The following is a 22,409-nucleotide window of genomic DNA, read 5'->3' as shown; positions in this document are numbered from 1 at the left end:
CCAGAGAGGGGTTTACCCCCTAAAGCTCTCGCCGAAGCTCTGAGTGTAGGGCACTGGCAGGTTGATTGGGCATTTATGAATCAAGAGTGGACACTAACGATGGACCAGCCTAGGATCCCAAGAGCCGCTTGAAGCGTTGAGCGCTTGGGTCATAAAGTGTTTCAAAGTCAGAGAAGCGGATGTATGTCTGGGGTAGTGGAAGCGGATGTATGGAGTGGATGTATGTTTGGGGTGGTGGAAGCGGATGTATGTCTGGGGTAGTGGAAGCGGATGTATGGAGTGGATGTATGTTTGGGGTGGTGGAAGCGGATGTATGTTTGGGGTGGTGGAGCGGATGTATGTTTGGGGTGGTGGAAGCGGACGCATGTTTGGGGAGGTGGAAGCAGATGTATGTTTGGGGTGGAGGAGCGGATGTATGTTTGGGTAGTGGAGTGGCTGTATGTTTTGGGTGGTGGAGCGGATGTATGTCTGGGGTGGTGGAAGCAGATGTATGTTTGGGGTGGTGGAGCAGATGTATGTTTGGGGTGGTGGAGCGGGTGTATGTTTGGGGTGGTGGAGCGGATGTATGTTTGGGGTGGTGGAGTGGATGCATGTCTGGGGTGGTGAAGCGGATGTATGTCTGGGGTGGTGGAGCGGATGTATGTTTGGGGTGGTGGAGCGGATGTATGTTTGGGGTGGTGGAGTGGATGTATGTTTGGGGTGGTGGAGCAGATGTATGTTTGGGGTGGTGGAGCAGATGTATGTTTGTGGTGGTGGAGCGGATGTATGTTTGGGGTGGTGGAGCGGATGTATGTTTGGGTTGGTGGAGCGGATGTATGTTGTTTGGGGTGGTGGAGTGGATGCATGTCTGGGGTGGTGGAAGCGAATGTATGTTTGGGGTGGTGGAGCGGATGTATGTTCGGGGTGGTGAAAGCGGATGTATGTTTGGGGTGGTGGAGTGGATGCATGTCTGGGGTGGTGGAAGTGGATGTATGTTTGGGGTGGTGGAGTGGATGCATGTCTGGGGTGGTGGAAGTGGATGGATGTTTGGGGTGGTGGAGCGGATGTATGTTTAGGGTGGTGGAGCGGATGTATGTTTGGGGTGGTGGAGCGGATGTATGTTTGGGGTGGTGGAGCGGATGTATGTTTAGGGTGGTGGAGCGGATGTATGTTTGGGGTGGTGGAGCGGATGTATGTTTGGGGTGGTGGAGCGGATGTATGTTTGGGGTGGTGGAGCGGATGTATGTTTGGGGTGGTGGAGCGGATGTATGTTTGGGGTGGTGGAGCGGATGTATGTTTGGGGTGGTGGAGCGGATGTATGTTTGGGGTGGTGGAGCGGATGTATGTTTGGGGTGGTGGAGCGGATGTATGTTTAGGGTGGTGGAGCGGATGTATGTTTGGGGTGGTGGAGCGGATGTATGTTTGGGGTGGTGGAGCGGATGTATGTTTGGGGTGGTGGAGCGGATGTATGTTTGGGGTGGTGGAGTGGATGCATGTCTGGGGTGGTGGAAGCGGATGGATGTTTGGGGTGGTGGAGCGGATGTATGTTCGGGGTGGTGGAAGCGGATGTATGTTTGGGGTGGTGGAGTGGATTCATGTCTGGGGTGGTGGAAGTGGATGCATGTCTGGGGTGGTGGAAGGGGATGGATGTTTGGGGTGGTGGAGCGGATGTATGTTTGGGGTGGTGGAGCGGAGGTATGTTTAGGGTGGTGGAGCGGATGTATGTTTGGGGTGGTGGAGGGGATGTATGTTTGGGGTGGTAGAGCAGGTGTATGTTTAGGGTGGTGGAGCGGATGTATGTTTGGGGTGGTGGAGCGGATGTATGTTTGGGGTGGTGGAGCGGATGTATGTTTGGGGTGGTGGAGCGGATGTATGTTTGGGGTGGTGGAGCGGATGTATGTCTGGGGTGGTGGAGTGGATGCATGTCTGGGGTGGTGGAAGCGGATGGATGTTTGGGGTGGTGGAGCGGATGTATGTTCGGGGTGGTGGAAGCGGATGTATGTTTGGGGTGGTGGAGTGGATTCATGTCTGGGGTGGTGGAAGTGGATGCATGTCTGGGGTGGTGGAAGGGGATGGATGTTTGGGGTGGTGGAGCGGATGTATGTTTGGGGTGGTGGAGCGGAGGTATGTTTAGGGTGGTGGAGCGGATGTATGTTTGGGGTGGTGGAGGGGATGTATGTTTGGGGTGGTAGAGCAGGTGTATGTTTAGGGTGGTGGAGCGGATGTATGTTTGGGGTGGTGGAGCGGATGTATGTTTGGGGTGGTGGAGCGGATGTATGTTTGGGGTGGTGGAGCGGATGTATGTTTGGGGTAGTGGAGCGGGTGTATGTTTAGGGTGGTGGAAGTGGATGGATGTTTGGGGTGGTGGAGCGGATGTATGTTTAGGGTGGTGGAGCGGATGTATGTTTGGGGTGGTGGAGCGGATGTATGTTTGGGGTGGTGGAGCGGATGTATGTTTAGGGTGGTGGAGCGGATGTATGTTTGGGGTGGTGGAGCGGATGTATGTTTGGGGTGGTGGAGCGGATGTATGTTTGGGGTGGTGGAGCGGATGTATGTTTGGGGTGGTGGAGTGGATGCATGTCTGGGGTGGTGGAGCGGATGTATGTTTGGGGTGGTGGAGTGGATGCATGTCTGGGGTGGTGGAAGCGGATGGATGTTTGGGGTGGTGGAGCGGATGTATGTTCGGGGTGGTGGAAGCGGATGTATGTTTGGGGTGGTGGAGTGGATTCATGTCTGGGGTGGTGGAAGTGGATGCATGTCTGGGGTGGTGAAAGGGGATGGATGTTTGGGGTGGTGGAGCGGATGGATGTTTGTGGTGGTGGAGCGGAGGTATGTTTAGGGTGGTGGAGCGGATGTATGTTTGGGGTGGTGGAGGGGATGTATGTTTGGGGTGGTGGAGCGGGTGTATGTTTGGGGTGGTGGAGTGGATGTATGTCTGGGGTGGTGGAGCAGATGTATGTTTAGGGTGGTGGAGCGGATGTATGTTTAGGGTGGTGGAAGCAGATGTATGTTTGTGGTGGTGGAGCGGATGTATGTTTGGGGTGGTGGAGCGGATGTATGTTTGGGTTGGTGGAGCGGATGTATGTTGTTTGGGGTGGTGGAGTGGATGCATGTCTGGGGTGGTGGAAGCGAATGTATGTTTGGGGTGGTGGAGCGGATGTATGTTCGGGGTGGTGAAAGCGGATGTATGTTTGGGGTGGTGGAGTGGATGCATGTCTGGGGTGGTGGAAGTGGATGTATGTTTGGGGTGGTGGAGTGGATGCATGTCTGGGGTGGTGGAAGTGGATGGATGTTTGGGGTGGTGGAGCGGATGTATGTTTAGGGTGGTGGAGCGGATGTATGTTTGGGGTGGTGGAGCGGATGTATGTTTGGGGTGGTGGAGGGGATGTATGTTTGGGGTGGTGGAGCGGATGTATGTTTGGGGTGGTGGAGCGGATGTATGTTTGGGGTGGTGGAGCGGATGTATGTTTAGGGTGGTGGAGCGGATGTATGTTTGGGGTGGTGGAGGGGATGTATGTTTGGGGTGGTGGAGCGGATGTATGTTTGGGGTGGTGGAAGTGGATGCATGTCTGGGGTGGTGGAAGTGGATGGATGTTTGGGGTGGTGGAGCGGATGTTTGTTTGGGGTGGTGGAGCGGGTGTATGTTTGGGGTGGTGGAGCGGATGTATGTTTGGGGTGGTGGAGTGGATGCATGTCTGGGGTGGTGGAAGTGGATGGATGTTTGGGGTGGTGGAGCGGATGTATGTTTGGGGTGGTGGAGCGGAGGTATGTTTAGGGTGGTGGAGCGGATGTATGTTTGGGGTGGTGGAGGGGATGTATGTTTGGGGTGGTGGAGCGGATGTATGTTTGGGGTGGTGGAGCGGATGTATGTTTGGGGTGGTGGAGCGGATGTATGTTTAGGGTGGTGGAGCGGATGTATGTTTGGGGTGGTGGAGGGGATGTATGTTTGGGGTGGTGGAGCGGATGTATGTTTGGGGTGGTGGAAGTGGATGCATGTCTGGGGTGGTGGAAGTGGATGGATGTTTGGGGTGGTGGAGCGGATGTATGTTTGGGGTGGTGGAGCGGGTGTATGTTTGGGGTGGTGGAGCGGATGTATGTTTGGGGTGGTGGAGTGGATGCATGTCTGGGGTGGTGGAAGTGGATGCATGTCTGGGGTGGTGGAAGTGGATGGATGTTTGGGGTGGTGGAGCAGATGTATGTTCGGGGTGGTGGAGTGGATGTATGTTTGGGGTGGTGGAGTGGATGCATGTCTGGGGTGGTGGAAGTGGATGGATGTTTGGGGTGGTGGAGCGGATGTATGTTTGGGGTGGTGGAGCGGGTGTATGTTTGGGGTGGTGGAGCGGATGTATGTTTGGGGTGGTGGAGTGGATGCATGTCTGGGGTGGTGGAAGTGGATGCATGTCTGGGGTGGTGGAAGTGGATGGATGTTTGGGGTGGTGGAGCGGATGTATGTTTGGGGTGGTGGAGCGGGTGTATGTTTGGGGTGGTGGAGCAGATGTATGTTTGGGGTGGTGGAGTGGATGCATGTCTGGGGTGGTGGAAGTGGATGCATGTCTGGGGTGGTGGAAGTGGATGGATGTTTGGGGTGGTGGAGCGGATGTATGTTCGGGGTGGTGGAGCGGATGTATGTTTGGGGTGGTGGAGTGGATGCATGTCTGGGGTGGTGGAAGTGGATGGATGTTTGGGGTGGTGGAGCGGATGTATGTTTGGGGTGGTGGAGCGGATGTATGTTTGGGGTGGTGGAGCGGGTGTATGTTTGGGGTGGTGGAGCGGATGTATGTTTGGGTGGTGGTAGCAGATGCATGTTTGGGGTGGTGGAGCAGATGTATGTTTGGGGTGGTGGAGCGGATGTATGTTTGGGGTGGTGGAGCGGATGTATGTTTGGGGTGGTGGAGCGGATGTATGTTTGGGGTGGTGGAAGTGGATGGATGTTTGGGGTGGTGGAGCGGATGTATGTTTGGGGTGGTGGAGCGGATGTATGTTTGGGGTGGTGGAGTGGATGCATGTCTGGGGTGGTGGAAGCGGATGGATGTTTGGGGTGGTGGAGCGGGTGTATGTTTGGGGTGGTGGAGCGGATGTATGTTTGGGGTGGTGGAGTGGATGCATGTCTGGGGTGGTGGAAGTGGATGGATGTTTGGGGTGGTAGAGCAGGTGTATGTTTAGGGTGGTGGAGCGGATGTATGTTTGGGGTGGTGGAGCGGGTGTATGTTTGGGGTAGTGGAGCGGATGTATGTTCGGGGTGGTGGAGCGGATGTATGTTTAGGGTGGTGGAGCGGATGTATGTTTGGGTGGTGGAGCGGATGTATGTTTGGGGTGGTGGAGCGGATGTATGTTTGGGGTGGTGGAGCGGATGTATGTTTGGGGTGGTGGAGCGGGTGTATGTTTGGGGTAGTGGAGCGGATGTATGTTCGGGGTGGTGGAGCGGATGTATGTTTAGGGTGGTGGAGCGGATGTATGTTTGGGTGGTGGAGCGGATGTATGTTTGGGGTGGTGGAGCGGATGTATGTTTGGGGTGGTGGAGCGGATGTATGTTTAGGGTGGTGGAGCGGATGTATGTTCGGGGTGGTGGAGCGGATGTATGTTTGGGTGGTGGAGCAGATGTATGTTTGGGGTGGTGGAGCAGGTGTATGTTTGGGTGGTGGAGCGGATGTATGTTTGGGGTGGTGGAGCGGATGTATGTTTGGGGTGGTGGAGCGTGTGTATGTTCGGGGTGGTGGAGCGGATGTATGTTTGGGGTGGTGGAGCAGGTGTATGTTTGGGGTGGTGGAGCGTGTGTATGTTTGGGGTGGTGGAGCGTGTGTATGTTTGGGGTGGTGGAGCGGGTGTATGTTTGGGGTGGTGGAGCGGGTGTATGTTTGGGGTGGTGGAGCGGGTGTATGTTTGGGGTGGTGGAGCGGGTGTATGTTTGGGGTGGTGGAGCGGGTGTATGTTTGGGGTGGTGGAGCGGGTGTATGTTTGGGGTGGTGGAGCAGATGCTTATGGGCTGATGTTTTTGGCCAGAGAGGTCACCATGCTTCCCCTCTTGTTTTCCAGATTACATCATCGGCTCGGCTGGAGCGCAGACCTTTACGTCCTCAGGTAAGAGACCGAATGCACATAGTTTCTTTACGCTTGCATGAGCCAGAGTTGTCAGAGTGACCCTCGTTCTCTTGTTCCTTTCAGCTGATGGTGACCCTCACTTTGTGGTGAGCCTGCCCTCCTCACAGGACAAGCTGTGCTTCACGGTGGACGGGCGCCCCGAGGACGTCCTGAGGCTTCTGTCGGACCCCATCGCAGGTATGGCACCTATCTATGTACCCTACAAGGTGAATTGTGTCTACAGGGAGAGAGGGGACTAGGCAGAGAGCACGGTGCACACCCCCTGCCCCAGTTACCAGTGCTCGATACCAGAGTTATATTGTTGCAGGGCCTTCTGACGTTAGGACGTCTTGTACATAATGTAAGTTGTGTTTGCACTCGTTTCTCCCCTCCACGTGCTCACAACCTCCCCAATAAAGCCATGCTGCAAAGCAAACTCTGCAAAGCAACATGCGAGCATAAACAAAGACATCTAACACTACAGCCAGGAGCGCCAGTCTCCTGACAAACATTGTAACTGCAAAGGTGCCACTTGGTCAACTTGATTTTCTTTAAACAAAACATGGAGTAAGCTGGAGGTAAGATGGTCGAATGAACTATCCGCCATTAGCTGGAGGTAGGATGGTTGAATGAACTATCCGCCGTTAGCTGGAGGTAAGATGGTCGAATGAACTATCCGCCATTAGCTGGAGGTAGGATGGTTGAATGAACTATCCGCCATTAGCTGGAGGTAAGATGGAGAAATGAACTCATTTCGGGCACCGCAGAAGGACGACAGGTCCAAGGAGGATCTAGACCGGTACTCCCGGTCTCTTTCTCTGCATGGTGACCCAAGGAAGCTTTTTACAGCAAATAGCCTGTCAAAGCAAGAGGGAATCCCCTCTAACATATAAACGCACCTTAGGGAGTGCGACACATAAGAAAAATAACACAATCACTATAATTTTGAATTTTATCTTTAATTGCACTTTATTCACATACTCACTTGGTCCTGAGGAAAGCCAGTTTTAAAACAAAAGGCCTGGCTGAAACATGTAGACCACACAGGACGCTGGAGGTCATAATCCGCACTCCACCACGTCCGTCTGCCTTTTTAGTAGCTAACAGGGGCCCAGTCATTAAAATTTATTTACTTACCCTCGGGTACTGGGACCCACTGTATAGCTTTTTAAACCTTCACTTTCTCACCCATTACACTGCACACTCAGCAACATACCAGCTCCGCAGTAATCTGGCGTTGAAGCACACCCGGGACACGTTCGGTGTCACTGTGGTGGGCCCGATGATGAAGCATGCCACCAACTAGGTTGGTGGGTGAGGGCTTCATGAACAAACCAATGGTTTTGCAGGCACGCGTACTTCATTGAGTCTCCCCCCTTTCCCTAAATAGCTAGTCCTTTTTGATATTTTGACGAATGAACTATCCGCCATTAGCTGGAGGTAAGATGATCGAATGAACTGTTCGACCATGTTCTAATTCCCGCACAACATATTTGGATCATATAAACATCTTAAACATTAGACCTTTCTGATATACGTCAAGAGTTGTTTTATAGTTAGGACTCCCTGTTTTATGGTATTTATTGTTTTACGCTTCTGTCTGTATTTTCCATATCTATTTTTGATTTAGTGAAAAAATTGAGCTGAAACTGGCATATTTCTACATTTATTTAGACAATAAATGTAGATGTATTCTTGAATGCTTAATGGAGCAGTGGCGGCTCCTCCACAATGGCGGAGGATCGTCGCCCACTGGATGAAAAAGACAATTATATTTTATTATCGTTTTATTTTTCAGCTGCTGGCTGAGCCAGCGTATGTAGGGGGGTTTGGCCATGGGAGGGAGGAGGAATGGAGTGGTCTGTGCACTTCTACGTGCGCATGTCTGTTTGGCCGGCCATCTTAGGTGGACCAAACAGACATGCACAGTCCGTTTCTCCAACCTAGCTCTATTGCACAGCCGGGTTAGAGAAACAGCGGAGACTCCCTGTGCCTGAGTGAGCATTAATCCAGCCAGCTCAGGCCAATCCCTGCGCTGCTCTCATGCTTGGTTATAGCATGAGAGGAGCGCTGGGATTGCACAGGGACAGGGTAGTCTCTGATGCTGTACCTGTGTCTGCTAGGACCAGGAAGAAGAACGCTGAGGCATGACACGGACGTCAGCTTCAGGTAAGTCTTATTTGTTTATTACCCCCTTCGATACCCCTCCCGTGCTCCCCAACGCCTTCCCTGCCTGCACCCCCTCCACCCGCCCCACCGCTTTGTGTGGGTCATCTCTGTGATGGAGTTTAATGCGATCAGTGCTCTTCGACACACAAGTTCGCGTCTCCACTTCTTAATTTTCAGCTGGAAACATTCTCGTTTTTAAACCACTCAGCCGATATAACTTGCACAGCTGTTGACCTGGCAGTTTTTGGTGCCAGGATTTAAGAATTCATCAGGTAATACCTATTTTAAGTTTTTTCCATGTTTACAGTAAAGTAGATGGCGTTCTGTCTGTATATACCAGTAAGAAGGCCTTAACTATAAGGCTGGATGCTCAGAAATAAAGAGTCAGCGTGGAGGCAGTGTCCCTCGCGTGGTCACCTCCCGCTGGCCTGGCAGAGGGCCAAGTTTGGGATTTGGCTGCAGTGAAGCTCTAATAGTCCGCGTCACGGGGTTGTTGTTGTTCAACATGTGTTTGTCGTTGGACCAGAATGACCCCTTCGAAAGCATTTATACTAAAAAACAAAAAATCTATTTTAGTTCAGAATGTTCTGGGAAGACACAACCTGCCATTCCATACTTAGCTGAAAACATTCCATTTTGTCCTTAAGTAAAGCTCCTTTCACAAAAACGCCTAAAAAGGGGAATGAAATCCACTAATTCAAAAATCTTAACACAATTAAGTGCAATCAAAATGTTGTCAAGCAACCCAAGGCTAGGTAGGGTTCACCGTGTGCTTGCGGTGACGCTGCAACCCTTGTTGCCCGTCGGGCTCACCAGACGAGGGGGGGTCTGCAAAGACGTGCCCAGAGGAGAGCCCACTTGGCCACCTCTGTCTCCAGCTGCACCAGTATCACCTAGCCACCAACCATGGTCCTCGTGCCAGCTCCCCCTGCGACAGTCTCCTGTCCAGCTTGCCCACAGTCCGCTACCCTCTGTTGCCTGTCTACCTGCTGCCCTCTGTTTGTGCCTCCTCTGCTTGTTTCTTGCTCTGTTTTGCCTTTCATGCTAGTTTTTTTCCTTCTGTTTTGCCTCTTCTGCTTGTTTTTCTGCCCTCTGTTTTGCTTTTTCGGCTCTTTGTCTGCCCTCTGTTTTGCCTTTTTCTACTTGTTTTTGGCTGTCTATTTTGCCTTCTTCTGTTTGTTTTTCAACCATCTGTTTTGCTATTTCTGCTAGTTTTTCTGCCCTCATTTTTGCCTTGTTCTTCTCTGTTTTCTGTCCTCTGTTGTGCATTTCTGCTCGTTTTCTGCCCTCTGTTTTGCCTGCTTCTTCTCTGTTTTGACTTTTCTGCTTTTTATTCTGTTTTGACATTTTTGCTCATTTTTCTGCCCACGGTTTTGCTTTTTCAACTCTTTTTTCTGCCCGCTGTTTTGCCTTTTCTGCTCATTTTCCTGCCCACTGTTTCGCTTTTTTCTGCGTGTTTTTTGGCTGTCTCTTTTGCCTTCTTCTGCTTGTATTTCAACCGTCTGTTTTGCCATTTCTGCTAGTTTTTCTGACCTCTGTTTTGCCATTTTCTTCTCTGTTTCCTGCCCTCTGTTGGCCATTTTCTGTTAGTTTTCTGCCTTCTTCTTCTCTGTTTTGACTTTTTTGCTTTTTTTATTTGCCCTCCGTTTTGATTTTTTTTGCTCATTCTTCTGCCCTCTGCTTTGCTTTTCTGTTCTTTTTTCTGCCCTCTGTTTTGCCTTTTTCTGTTTGTTTTTCTGCCCTTAGTTTGGCCTTTTCTGCTCGGTTTTCTGCCCTCTGTTTTGCCCTCTTCTGCTCTGTTTTGCATTTTCTGCTAATTTTTAGCCTTTTCGGCTAGTTTTTCTGCCCTTTGTTTTGCAGATTTTGCTCGCTCGTTTTTCTGCCCTCTGTTTGACCTTTTCTGCTTGTTTCTTCCCTCTTCCCGCAGTTTCCTCAAGCCCTGGCTTTTCAACAGAGACCTTGCACCCTAGCACCCAGATACCCCCGGGGGTGACAGCGCTGCGCTCTACAAATGCTGATTGATTGATTGAACCGTGGTTGAGTGTTGACTGTGAATTGTGGTAGAACATATAAAGCCCACCTCCAGGCCAAAGGGGAGGGGCTTCTGTCTCTATCATTGAAGACCCAAACCCAGTTCCTACTGGGATTGTGTGGGATGGTTGTTTTTGTGAAGTGAGCTGTTGTCGTGGGAGCTCGATCCGGGCGCCCAGCGGTAGCACTGAGGTTTGAACTTGGCGCGTAGAAGCGTCATAGAGAAGGCCATGTGCCAAGGGCACCCAAAAATGGGTGTTCATCTTAATTATGTAACTTATATGTCACTTGCCCATTGCTTGACTCATGGCATTGCCCAATCAGGAAGAACATCAGCATGAGTCTACAGGTTGTTCCTGTGTAGACCAGCCAATGAGGAGGATTGTGCACCCCCTGTGTTGACCAGCCAATGAGGAGGATTGTGCACCCCCTGTGTTGACCAGCCAATGAGGAGGATTGTGCCGCGATAGCATGTTAGTGTGGACCCCCAGGGGCCACTGGCATCTGCTGCTGCAGTGCATTCATGAGCTGGAAGAGAACGACCCTGGCGGTGGTCTGTAGCGGGGGGGGGGGGACATTAGGTCGGTGGTAGAATAGGCTGCAGACATGGGTATGGCCAGGGTGGAGTGAAGGAATGAGATCTATTGTGGGGAGGTGGTATCCAGCGGCTGGGTGCTGTCGGCTCTGAGGGGGTGTAAACTGTGGACCTTCTGTGGGTGACGGTCACATCTGGGACCCTTCTTCAGGGCAGCGGCGTCTGTGAAGGTCTTGGATGTAGTGTACGAGATAACAGACGCACCTCCACGCCAGCGCCCAAACCGCACAAGGTCCATGTCGTTCCAACGCTCTGAGCATGGGTGGTGCCTTCACACACTCTGCCACCATTGCCCATTTGTGGCACCATGCTGCTCTATAACAAAGCCAAGCACATGTGACACATTTACACACCCTGGCACCGCTGGGCACGTGTGCCACCATGCTGCCCTCTAACAACGCTGGCCACATGTGACACCTTTACACACCCTGGCACCGCTGGGCACATGTGGCACCAAGCTGCCCTCTAACAACGCTGGGCACATGTGGCACCTTTACACACCCTGGCACCGCTGGGCACATGTGCCACCATGCTGCCCTCTAACAACGCTGGGCACATGTGACACCTTTACACACCCTGGCACCGCTGGGCACATGTGGCACCAAGCTGCCCTCTAACAATGCTGGGCACATGTGGCACCTTTACACACCCTGGCACCGCTGGGCACATGTGGCACCAAGCTGCCCTCTAACAACGCCAGCACATGTGACACCTTTACACACCCTGGCACCGCTGGGCACATGTGGCACCAAGCTGCCCTCTAACAACGCTGGGCACATGTGGCACCTTTACACACCCTGGCACCGCTGGGCACATGTGGCACCAAGCTGCCCTCTAACAACGCTGGGCACATGTGACACCTTCGCACACCCTGGCACCGCTGGGCACATGTGGCACCAAGCTGCCCTCTAACAACGCCGGGCACATGTGACACCTTCGCACACCCTGGCACCGCTGGACACATGTGGCACCAAGCTGCCCTCTAACAACGCCGGGCATATTTGACACCTTCGCACACCCTGGCACCGCTGGGCACATGTGGCACCAAGCTGCCCTCTAACAACGCCAGCCACATTTGACACCTTCGCACACCCTGGCACCGCTGGGCACATGTGGCACCAAGCTGCCCTCTAACAATGCTGGGCACATGTGACACCTTTACACACCATGGCACCGCTGGGCCCATGTGGCACCAAGCTGCCCTCTAACAACGCCGGGCACATGTGACACCTTTACACACCCTGGCACCACTGGGCACGTGTGCCACCATGCTGCCCTCAAACAACGCTGGGCACATGTGACACCTTTACACACCCTGGCACCGCTGGGCACATGTGGCACCAAGCTGCCCTCTAACAACGCCGGGCACATGTGACACCTTTACACACCCTGGCACCGCTGGGCACATGTGGCACCAAGCTGCTCTCTAACAACGCTGGGCACATGTGACACCTTTACACACCCTGGCACCGCTGGGCACATGTGCCACCATGCTGCCCTCTAACAACGCTGGCCACATGTGACACCTTTACACACCCTGGCACCGCTGGGCACATGTGGCACCAAGCTGCCCTCTAACAACGCTGGGCACATGTGACACCTTTACACACCCTGGCACCACTGGGCACGTGTGCCACCATGCTGCCCTCTAACAACGCCAGCCATATGTGACACCTTTACACACCCTGGCACCGCTGGGCACGTGTGGAACCGTGCTGCCCTCTAACAACGCCGGGCAAATGTGACTCCTTCCCACACCCTGGCACCACTGAACATGTGTGGCACCATGCTGCTCTCTTACAATGCCTGGCACATAAGGCACTCTCACGCACCTCGGCACTGCTGGGCACGTGTGTCACCATGCTGCACACTAACAATGCCAGGCACATGTGGCACTTTCGCACACCCTGGCACCACTGAACATGTGTGGCACCATGCTGCTCTCTTACAATGCCAGGCACATAGGGCACCCTCACGCACTCCGGCACAGCTGGGCACGTGTGCCACCATGCTGCCCTCAAGGGGAGCATTCTTCTCCATCTCCGGTTATGAGGAGTGGAAAGACAGGGTTGAGAAAAGCAAGCGGAGGAACAACGTCTGAAGGAAGGTAGGAAGGCAACAACGTAGAAGCAGAGGAGGATGAGCGGGGCTTGGTTGGTAACAAGATATTGAATGGACAGGTTGGGCACCAATCGAGATAGAATCCAGGTGGGCACCTTAGCTCTATAGGAGTATGTTGAGTTAGCCTTGGAAGACCAGGGGGCATGGAGTACACGGTGTTTATCAAAGGAGTGCATGGTGGGCGCGTTCTCTCGATGGAGCACTTAGAGATTATTGAAGAAACTGGGGGTTTAGTGATGGCGTATGTAGCGTCCTCCCCAACCTGGGTACCTGCTAATGACTATGCCACACACAGAGCTTAGTATAACACGTCTTATTTAGTCTGCGTGTAACTGCGAACTCAACATCCTGTCATTGGAGGGAGCAGCTCTGTGTGGTCATCCCTAGCCTGGGTACTCGCCAATCACTACACCGCACATAGAGCTTCGTATAACACACGTTTATTCTTCTTTGTTAAACCACAAACTCAACATTCTAAACCTGCGTTCACTTCACTATGCTCTGACACTTGCGTCACAGTTCTACAGAGTCCATCAGGAGCCAAAAGGATTCTGCAAACTCACATGACTCTACAGCGTACATAGTGGGCAGGTTGTCTGTATGGAACACACAGACTTTAGCCATGTAGTAGCGTGTGGGCCTGGTGGTAATCTCCAGTGGATCTCAACAGCTTACTTTGTTTCTCCTCCAGGTGTGACGGTCAATGGCCACCTCCTCGGGGCTCCCTTCAAGAGTGGTCACGAGGACCGAATGCGCACGTACTTCAACATCATCACCATCCTCGTACACCGTCCGCGGGCGCATTACATCATCAACATCACCCTGGACCAGGTGACCCTCCAGAGCGAAGGCCGCCTGGTCCTTCCCACCGACCAGCCCGCCGTCCTGAAGAAGCCCCACCTGGCACTCAAGGTGGCGCCGGCCTCCAACGTCACCATCTGGATTGGACGCGGCCTCGAGCTGATGGTTCTCTTCCACCACTACCGGCACCCGACGTACCTGCAGCTGGACCACCTGGGCTTCTACCTGGTGAAGGGGGAGGCCCTCTCCGCCTCTGCACACGGACTTCTAGGTGAGTCAAAGCGAGCTTGAGTGGGCGTCCTTCGTGGTGAGACCAGAACTGGCGCTTAGCGTTCAGGGTCAGGAGGTCAGACCCCCTAATGGAAGCAGGTAAGACCCTCCTGGCCTGTGGATGCTGGTCATCTCCATCCTTCTAGTCCCTTAGGGCATTAGGAACAAAGAGGTAAGAACAGGAACAAAAAGATCCTAAACTAAGTAAAACAGGTGTCTGACCCTGGGTGTATCTTTGTATCCAGTCACAACTTTGATAATCTGTAATCAAACACCATTAAACCTCTTTGGGGGGGTTACAGTAAGGGATTCTGCACAAGATAACACTGTTTCCAGTGGGAAGAAACTGTAAAATGTGTGATTACAGAGCGGCCTACCTTTCTGCATTGCAGAGCGGGAAACATCCTTTACAACGCAACTTTTACCACGCAGTGCCTTTACGACGCAACTATTACAACGCATGTCATTACAACACATAGCGCTGGGGGGCGCTCTAGGATACGGAATAGATTTAATTTACTATCCAACACCGCCCCTACTATCCATGGGGACTGGAGTTGGAATAGTAAATTAAACTATTCACTATCCAGCACCCCAAAGCGCTATGCGTTGTAACAGCATGTGTTGTAAAAACTGAGTTGTAAAGGCATGCGTGGTAAAAGCATGCGTTGTAATGTCATACATCCTTGCAAAGCTGAATGCAATGTCCGCCTTCCAATGAACTTGAGCCTTTCTTCAAAAGGTAGGAGTAAGCCTGACTTACACCTTTTTAAATTAAATATATATGTGAGCATGATTTAGTCACTTGTGCGTAAATTCCACACACCTTGGGACCAGTTCACAGTTATGCTTACAATGTGGGAATGTCTGTGTTATAGGGGGCACGTCCTATGTTCAAGTGTAAGCTGTCTTCACTCCCTACTTATGCCGAAGACCTTCAAAACTGGCCCTCTGCCTTACTCCGACCCCGCGGAAGGGAATACTCCTGTACCCAAAGGTTCCCTAAACTCATGACTGTGGCAAATCCAAGGCCTCAGGTACTATATTTTGACGCACGGCAGCACAGCAAGCCTTCCTGCGGCGCTGCCGTGCGCCAACGCAGGCGACCTTGCGTCATGTTGCAAGCCTTCCTGCTGCGCTGCCGTGCGTCAAAATAAAAGGGCAGGAGTGAGCCACGTCTACGCGATACGGTGCATTGCTGTCCTTCTTCTCTGCTCCGGCGCACAAACAACAGCCGTGCGCCAACGTAGGCACACTTGCGTCATGTAGCAACGGTTCCTGCATTGCGGGGATGATAGTTTTTGTGCAGGGAGGGACACCTTCCTGAGCAAAAACAATGAATGACGGCATTTTCTTCTTTCTATGCGTGCTCAGAAAAAACGAGGAGAAATCAACGTATTTCTCCTCGTGGCACCACTCCTACGCCTCCCCTGATGAGGCGAAGGATTCTGACGCATTCCCAGCCTTACAAAATACTGTAAGTCTGGAGATGTGTCTCTTTCCATGGATGCTGCATCGGAACACCCACAGCAACACCATGGAACGCCCCTTTCACGCAGAGTGATGAGAGAAAGGAACACATATTACAAAGCCAAAATTAATTTGGGTGTCCGACTCCACACCGAGTCAGAATTTGGAAGGGGCGTGTTTAGGACACCCCTTCCAGATAGCGAATTGGAATGGAATGTATTCATGTTGTTTGGCCAATATCCGGTCGCAAAATTTTAACATTTTAACAACCACTGCAAGGCCGTGGTAAACCATTCATAAATGAAAAGCACCCCTTCCCCTTTGTAAAAACTGACGTAAACATGTTTAAAACTAGGCACTGGTCTATTGGACTACTGCCTAGTTTTTAAAATGTTTGTTTTTTATTTATTAAAGGAAGGCAGGCCTTTCTTTATACACCTTCAAAAAGAACTGAAAGTAAAAGGAGTTTGCAGTGCATCATGGGATACCGAGGGTCTCTGGAGAGTTCCTTCAAGGCACGGTATCCCTTTTCCAGACACATAATGGCAGCCTATGGAGGCTTGTCTGTCCATCCCTTCCTCTCTATCATTCCAAGGATTTTGTGAAGGGGAAGTTTCTCTATGGGTGAAACTTAGCAGACTGTGCTGAATATGATGTTGGTGGAATTTCCTTTGCATTTCTAGTTGAAGTACTGGACAGTGTAGCCTTGTAGGTACAGGCTGCATTATTGTATTTAATTTTCTCTTAAGTGTCTATGCAGGTCTGCACTGAGGACAATTTAAGAGATTATTTTTGGCTGCTCCGGGGTCCACGCACATGGGCGGGACTATTCACTAGATTATGACTATAACAGAGATACCCCTACTACAGAACTGGAGTTACAGGTAAGAAACTACTCCTCTGCTGACCCCAGAAGACCACCATTACTGTGCTGTCAGAGGTTGATGGTGGAACACAATTTGTGGCCTACCTCATTAATATTCATGAGGTAGGTTGAATAGCAACCCATTTCAATACGATATTTTATGAACCGACTTATTAGTACATATGTCGGTTTGCAAAATACTGCAAAAAATACTTATACATTTTGACCAGTATTTTGCAACCAGTGCTTAGTACATCTGGCCCTGGGTCTTCAAAGCGCTTCTGAACTTTAATAAACGGGTTCATAGTGGAGGGACAGAGACAAGCGCGATCCATCGAGCTGCTGCTGTGATTGAAAAGGCTCCATCGCCCACCGGTGTTAGCTGAGTTTTGGAGTCTTCAGAAGATAAAGGTTGGCAGATCTTAAAGCCCGAGAAGGAGAAGACCTTGAGATGAGCTATCAGAAGAGCAAATTGCTTTACGCACCAGGCCAAGAGGGTGTAGAAAGAATGTGTTCCTTCGCTGCAGCCAGTGAAGAGGCCAGAATAGGTGAGATATGACGCCTGCAGTGTATGCCACAGGCCGGCCGGGCTGCTTACTTTTGGATTACTCCAGGATCAGTTGTAGTTTCTGAATCAAGAGCGACGGCAAAGTTAAGTAAATATCATTGCAGTGATCCAGACACGAGGGCGGAAAGTATTCAAGATCTGGGTCTTCTTTGCAGGGCAGTAGAGACGGAGTACCCACCCTGGGTTTTTTTCCGGTGAAAGAGGCAGGATTAAATCACCTTGGACACATGATCTGCTAATATAAGAGCTGAATTCATTTTTACTCCCAAATTTCCAAATTCACCACTTTTAATCGGAAAGTTTTGTTCCCATTACGTTTTAGGGACTTTTTGCTCATCTAGCAGTGCGCCTTGGCGGGGGGGGGGGTCTGACAGCTTGGCTTACACCATTTGGGGTTCTACTTCCCCTTTGGCAATAATCTTGGTAAGATCTTCATATAATCTGAAATGGAACCCAGGAGTCTGAATCCAATGGGCAGCAGAGTCAAGAAAAGATGGAGGTGCCATGGAGACCTCCAGTAGAACCAGGGCAGGAGGAACTCTACCCTGAGCAGCTGTAAGTCATCAATTACAGTAAGAACAGTGAGTTCTGCACTAAGACCTGCACAGATGCCAGTCTGAGAAGAGAGTAACAATGTGTTGCTATTCACAAAGCCAGAGAGCTGGTGACCGGCCGCTTTCTCCGGTAGTTACTCAGAAACGGCAGACGTGATCTAGGTCTGTACTTGGACTGGACCTCCGGGCTCAGAGGTGGTTTCTTCAGAGGTGGAGAAACTCATCCCCTCTTAAGCATGTTTGGACACAGCCTTCACCGAAGGAGGGATTGATAATGGCTTTAACTCAACTCAAGTCTACCACAGGGTCCTTTGCGAAGGGCGGCTGGCACTGGGTCCCCTGGGAGCCCGAGGGCTCGCTTTGCGCAAACACAATACCAGGTTCTTGACATTCCAAGGAATGTAGGTAGGTAGAGTAGCATGATTCTAGCGAACAAGAAGAGGAGGAGGACAGTCAGTAGTTAGAAGGAAACAGCTAGAGTTGACATAGTATCCTCAGTTTTATACAGAAAACAAAATCAGCAATATGGCTACATGATAGATGAGAGTTTCTAGACTCCTGGTCAAGGGGAGCGTCCAGCCGGTGAGTCCAAGGGAAGAAGGCGTGTGTCTGACAACTGGAAAGAGCAGAGCAGAAAGACCTGGATTGTGAGTGGGAACAAACGGAACTAACATCGTGTACAACAGCCGGTGTGTCCTTGCAGGACACCACTCACGCCACACACGGCCTCCGGGTGTATCTCACACGCAACACCATCACCGACACATAGGCACAACCACAGGGCCTACACACAGGTGGGAGTGAAAGATGCCACTTATGGGAGATGGAAGTGATTCGTCAAGAGGGTCTGCAGCCACTGCTCATAGGGATCCAGTTAAAAAGTTTCCCCTGTATCTTGGTTAGAGGCAGAAGATACCCTTTTTGATGGGTTGGGTTTTACTTCCTGTGTACTCCTCAACACCCCCTGGGGAGGAACAATCCCCCAGTAGCTTCTCTGGATGATGTCATAGTCTGAGGTCACTGCAGAAGGACCTTTTGTTCAACAAAGTAATGTTTATGTGGAGATAGTTCCTTTCCCCTGACCCTGTAGGGTGGAAATGTAGGTCAGTGAATATTCTCCAGTGCTGGCATCTTCCGTAGTGTCACACGCTACTAAAATTGTCCACTGTTCCTTGACCCTATCCCAGATGCCAACCTAGGAGACCCCCAGTTACCAGTTACTAATGTTTTCTGATCTTGACCATGGTGGTGGTCCTGCAGATGGAAGGTGCTTAGAAGACCGAAGAGCCGTGTGTGACATCTGTTCTGTGCTTTCTTTCAGGGCAGTTCCAGAGTGGTGATATGCACATTACCAAGGACAGCGTGGAGGACCGCCCGGGCAGCCGGACTGCAGCCACAGGAGCCCTGCAGAGGGACAACATGGCCGTGCCCGTGACACTGGTAACCAAAGTGTTGAAGGACTCCAGCTCGCAATCCCACGAGGGCCAGTGCTGGCTGGTGAAGCACGGCGACGTGGAGGCCATCATGGATGGCGCGTACAGCAGCTACCTGGTCCCTCACCTCTTGGACATGTGAGCTGGTCCGCGGGGGCTCTGCGGCGAGCTGTGGCCTCCACTTGCTTTCAAAAGGCTGTGTGACTCAGAGCTGGGACCAACACTTCTGTAGGACTCCTCCAAGCAGCAAGGGCTGGCGAGGAAGCTTGATATGTAGACTTACAACTCTCCCTGTTCAGAAGGAGTTGAGTGGCAAAGAAGAGCACGCCCACCCGGCAAAAACCACGCGACAGAGAACGAGGGGTGATATATCCCATTCCTAAAAACAGCTCGACGGGTGGGATCCCAGAACACACTGATGGTCCCAACAACACTCCTTGTGTCCTGCAGCCCAGTAATATGTTTTCACTAGACTTAAGCGGTAAATAACCTGCGCCGGAGAGACAAGGAATCCTAAAGCGCTGTCATCCGCAACTCCATGACTGATTCACATCTCTCCCACCCCAACTCATTGCTCATATCTCTTCCACCCACACTCCCATCTTACTCTTTCACAACTGTCCCTCCCAAACTCACATCTCCCCCACCCAAACTCCATGATTTGTTCATGTCTCGCTCTCCCACCTTCAGCTCCACAACTCATTCACATGTCTATATCCCCATTTTCATAACTCATTCTCTTCTGTTCACATCTCCATGGCCCTTTATAATGTCTCTTATCTAGGTTCCACAACATTACTCAGATTTCTTTTCCCAACCAATACTCTACTCGTATCTACAAACTCAAGTGAGTTAGAATTGATATAAAATTACCCACAGGCAATTCCCTCTAGTGATAGCTTGGAAATGAATTGCAACAACTAGAGAAGGGATTTATGGCCTCAAAAAAGGAATTCCACTAATAAGAGCGGAGCATAATGGCTTTACACTACGCTCAGCCAAGGATCATGGTTTGAATCCAATGTCCATCAATGAGCCGCCAATAAGATGGAAGGATCATGGACCCGACAGAATTCTGACCAATGGATGCAAAGAATGATGGATTTAATAAACATCCCCATCAATGAAAGCAAAGTATCATGGCCTCATAAAGTATCCTGTCCAATTAGCACCAGGACCACAGAATGGTAGATGCTTTCCACCAATCAGATCACAATATTGTACCGCTTTGAAAGACCATCACTAATAAGGAGGTCATGCCGAAACTTGTTCTCCATCAATAGAGACGAGCGGAACAATCATAGGAGTAATTGTGGCCAAAGCTGTAAAGATTGGATAGCTTTCTCTGGCAAATAATCCCTCGACTGAGTAGGATGGCCTTCAAGCCGTAAGTCAACGAGGAGGACTCGCTCGGTTCCTCTTGACCACCTGTGGCATTCTCCTCTTCAAAACTGGAACCAGAAGTAGAAAAGAATACATGTGCCCAGAGGTGCATGGACTTATTGGCAACACGGGGTTTCTTCACCGGCCAGTGCATCCTCATGGCTGGTGGGGCTGGACCAAGATCACTGACACGCCAGCCGCTACCTGACATCAGCCCGGCCACATACCTACCGACCTTTGAAAAGCAAAACCCTGCCTTGAAATCTCCATAATGAGGTCATTAACCTATCTTCAGACCCCTGGCAGGGCTCACCATCCGATATCAGAAGCTAAGATGTGACTTAGATGGACTATTCTGTGAGAATGTGAGAGTTTTAATTAAGCTAAGGACACTGCGCGGCGCAGAAAAACAGACATTGCTCTCGATGCTGTTGAGACATTCCTGTGAGCGATTTATGCAAATAAAAAGTATGAAATAGGAACACTAACTTTCTGGGTGTCCACCAATAGGCCACACCTATGGCTGTTTGCGTAGACGCGAAGGGGTTTATTTACAAGGCCCTTGCGCCACATTTTTAACATGGGAAAAGTGACGCAAAAATGGCACAAGGGGCTTGTAAATCTGCCCGAAGTGCTCTAAGTAACAATGTCTGTCTTGTTTTTCTTTGTGAGCTAAGAGAGTTTTTATCATTGTTAATTTGTATTTCAAAGTTGTGTATATTTTGTAAGATATAAGGTAGATGTAATCTATACAATAAAGATATAATTAATATAATTGGTGCTGTGTGTGGCTTTATAGCTGCCCCATGTCATATGTGTGAGTAGGTTTCCTGTTCTATTTTTGTTTGGCTGTCTAGGGCAGTTACAGTGGCAAAAGTAAAACTACAAGTAGCAGAATGGTAACAAAACAAGCATTTGTAAAGTCTTTGTAGGGCTGCAGTTTTATGTATTTATGTATTGATGCAAATATGAACAATCAGTATTAAAAGTTATAAAGTTAAGAAGTAAAAATGTCATGGTCTGAAGATGGCATGCAGTTGTTGCAGAACAAAGGTAAAAGTTGACCTATAACAAAAATAAATAAAACAAAAACGAATGCAGTGGGCGGAGTTCGCCGAGTTTGCGGAGTTGCGCTACGCGGAACTCCGCGAAGTGGTAAAAAACTCCGACGCACTACACGGAACTCCTCGAGTGGCGGAGTACAGTAGAAAAATGCTGTTCCCAGTGATTGCACAGTGCCGGATGCTTGTGTGCACTGTGCAATCATCGTGAACGGTACCATGCAAAGTGCAAGCTGGTGCTGCTTTCCTTTTCTGCCGCTCAAGTAGATTTTTACTCAAGCTGCAGTTTTCTCAACACGAGCGGACATGAGCCTACGCGACCACTTGCAATGAGAAACCTGACCCCCGCGTTGAGAAATCTCTCCAGGATGCTTATTTTCCACGCTCGCGCTCACTAACTTGATGTTGACGATCACGAGCAAGTAAAAATCTCGCCGGGAGGTTAATTTTCCTCCCTCGCAGTCGCCAACTTGACGTTGACAAACGCGAGCGAGGAGAAAAACTGAAGTTTTTCGGAACTCCGCGTAACGCGGAGTGTGTAAAACTCCGCGAGCAGTGTTCACCGCCCAGGGTTAAATAAAAGCAGGGATAGATTCACCAGGCTAGGCAATGAAGAGGACTACTTTTCAGGTGGATGTGCACAACCAAAGTACGGTCCTTCACAGAGAAAAGAGCCAATGGCTGAAGTGGGCTGACCCTTTGCCTGCGCTGCTTGCTGTGGTGGGCAGAAGAAAGCTGACATTGTGGCTGCTGGTTTGCTCAGTGCGTGGCCAGATGCCGTGGCCACTGAAGGGGGCCAGTGACCTGCTGTGAGGCAGAGGGGCTGGACCAGCCTTGTGACAAGCATTGCCTGTTGTCTCTGGACCCCAGGGGCTGGGTGCTGCCGCGAGGTCATTGAAATGCCAAGAGCCTCCTTGCTTGGGATTTAACCTTTGGGTGGGGGGAGGGGTAACCATGATAGGGAATTCAAGGCTCGTTCTTAGAGGGTGGGGACGTTTAGAAACTCATCTACAATTAACAAATAAACCATT

General features: G+C 50.8%; 1 protein-coding gene across 1 annotated transcript in view; it reads left to right on the top strand.

Annotated features, from left to right (window-relative positions):
• Positions 1-21,092, top strand: part of ITIH6 (inter-alpha-trypsin inhibitor heavy chain family member 6) — a 269,579-nt gene extending 248,487 nt beyond the window's left edge. Inside the window, exons 12-15 of the mRNA XM_078664550.1 lie at positions 6,013-6,057; positions 6,142-6,255; positions 13,665-14,045; positions 18,823-21,092. Of these exons, the coding sequence (XP_078520676.1) occupies positions 6,013-6,057; positions 6,142-6,255; positions 13,665-14,045; positions 18,823-19,076 (794 nt within the window). The 3' untranslated portion in view covers positions 19,077-21,092. The remainder of the gene's footprint in view (positions 1-6,012; positions 6,058-6,141; positions 6,256-13,664; positions 14,046-18,822) is intronic.
• Positions 21,093-22,409: the final 1,317 nt, after the last annotated feature.

Source organism: Lissotriton helveticus, chromosome 10 (assembly GCF_964261635.1).
Source record: "Lissotriton helveticus chromosome 10, aLisHel1.1, whole genome shotgun sequence".
Taxonomy (NCBI): domain Eukaryota; kingdom Metazoa; phylum Chordata; class Amphibia; order Caudata; family Salamandridae; genus Lissotriton; species Lissotriton helveticus.
The sequence above is the reverse complement of the archived record's forward strand: the minus strand, read 5'-3'. Positions and strand labels throughout refer to the sequence as shown.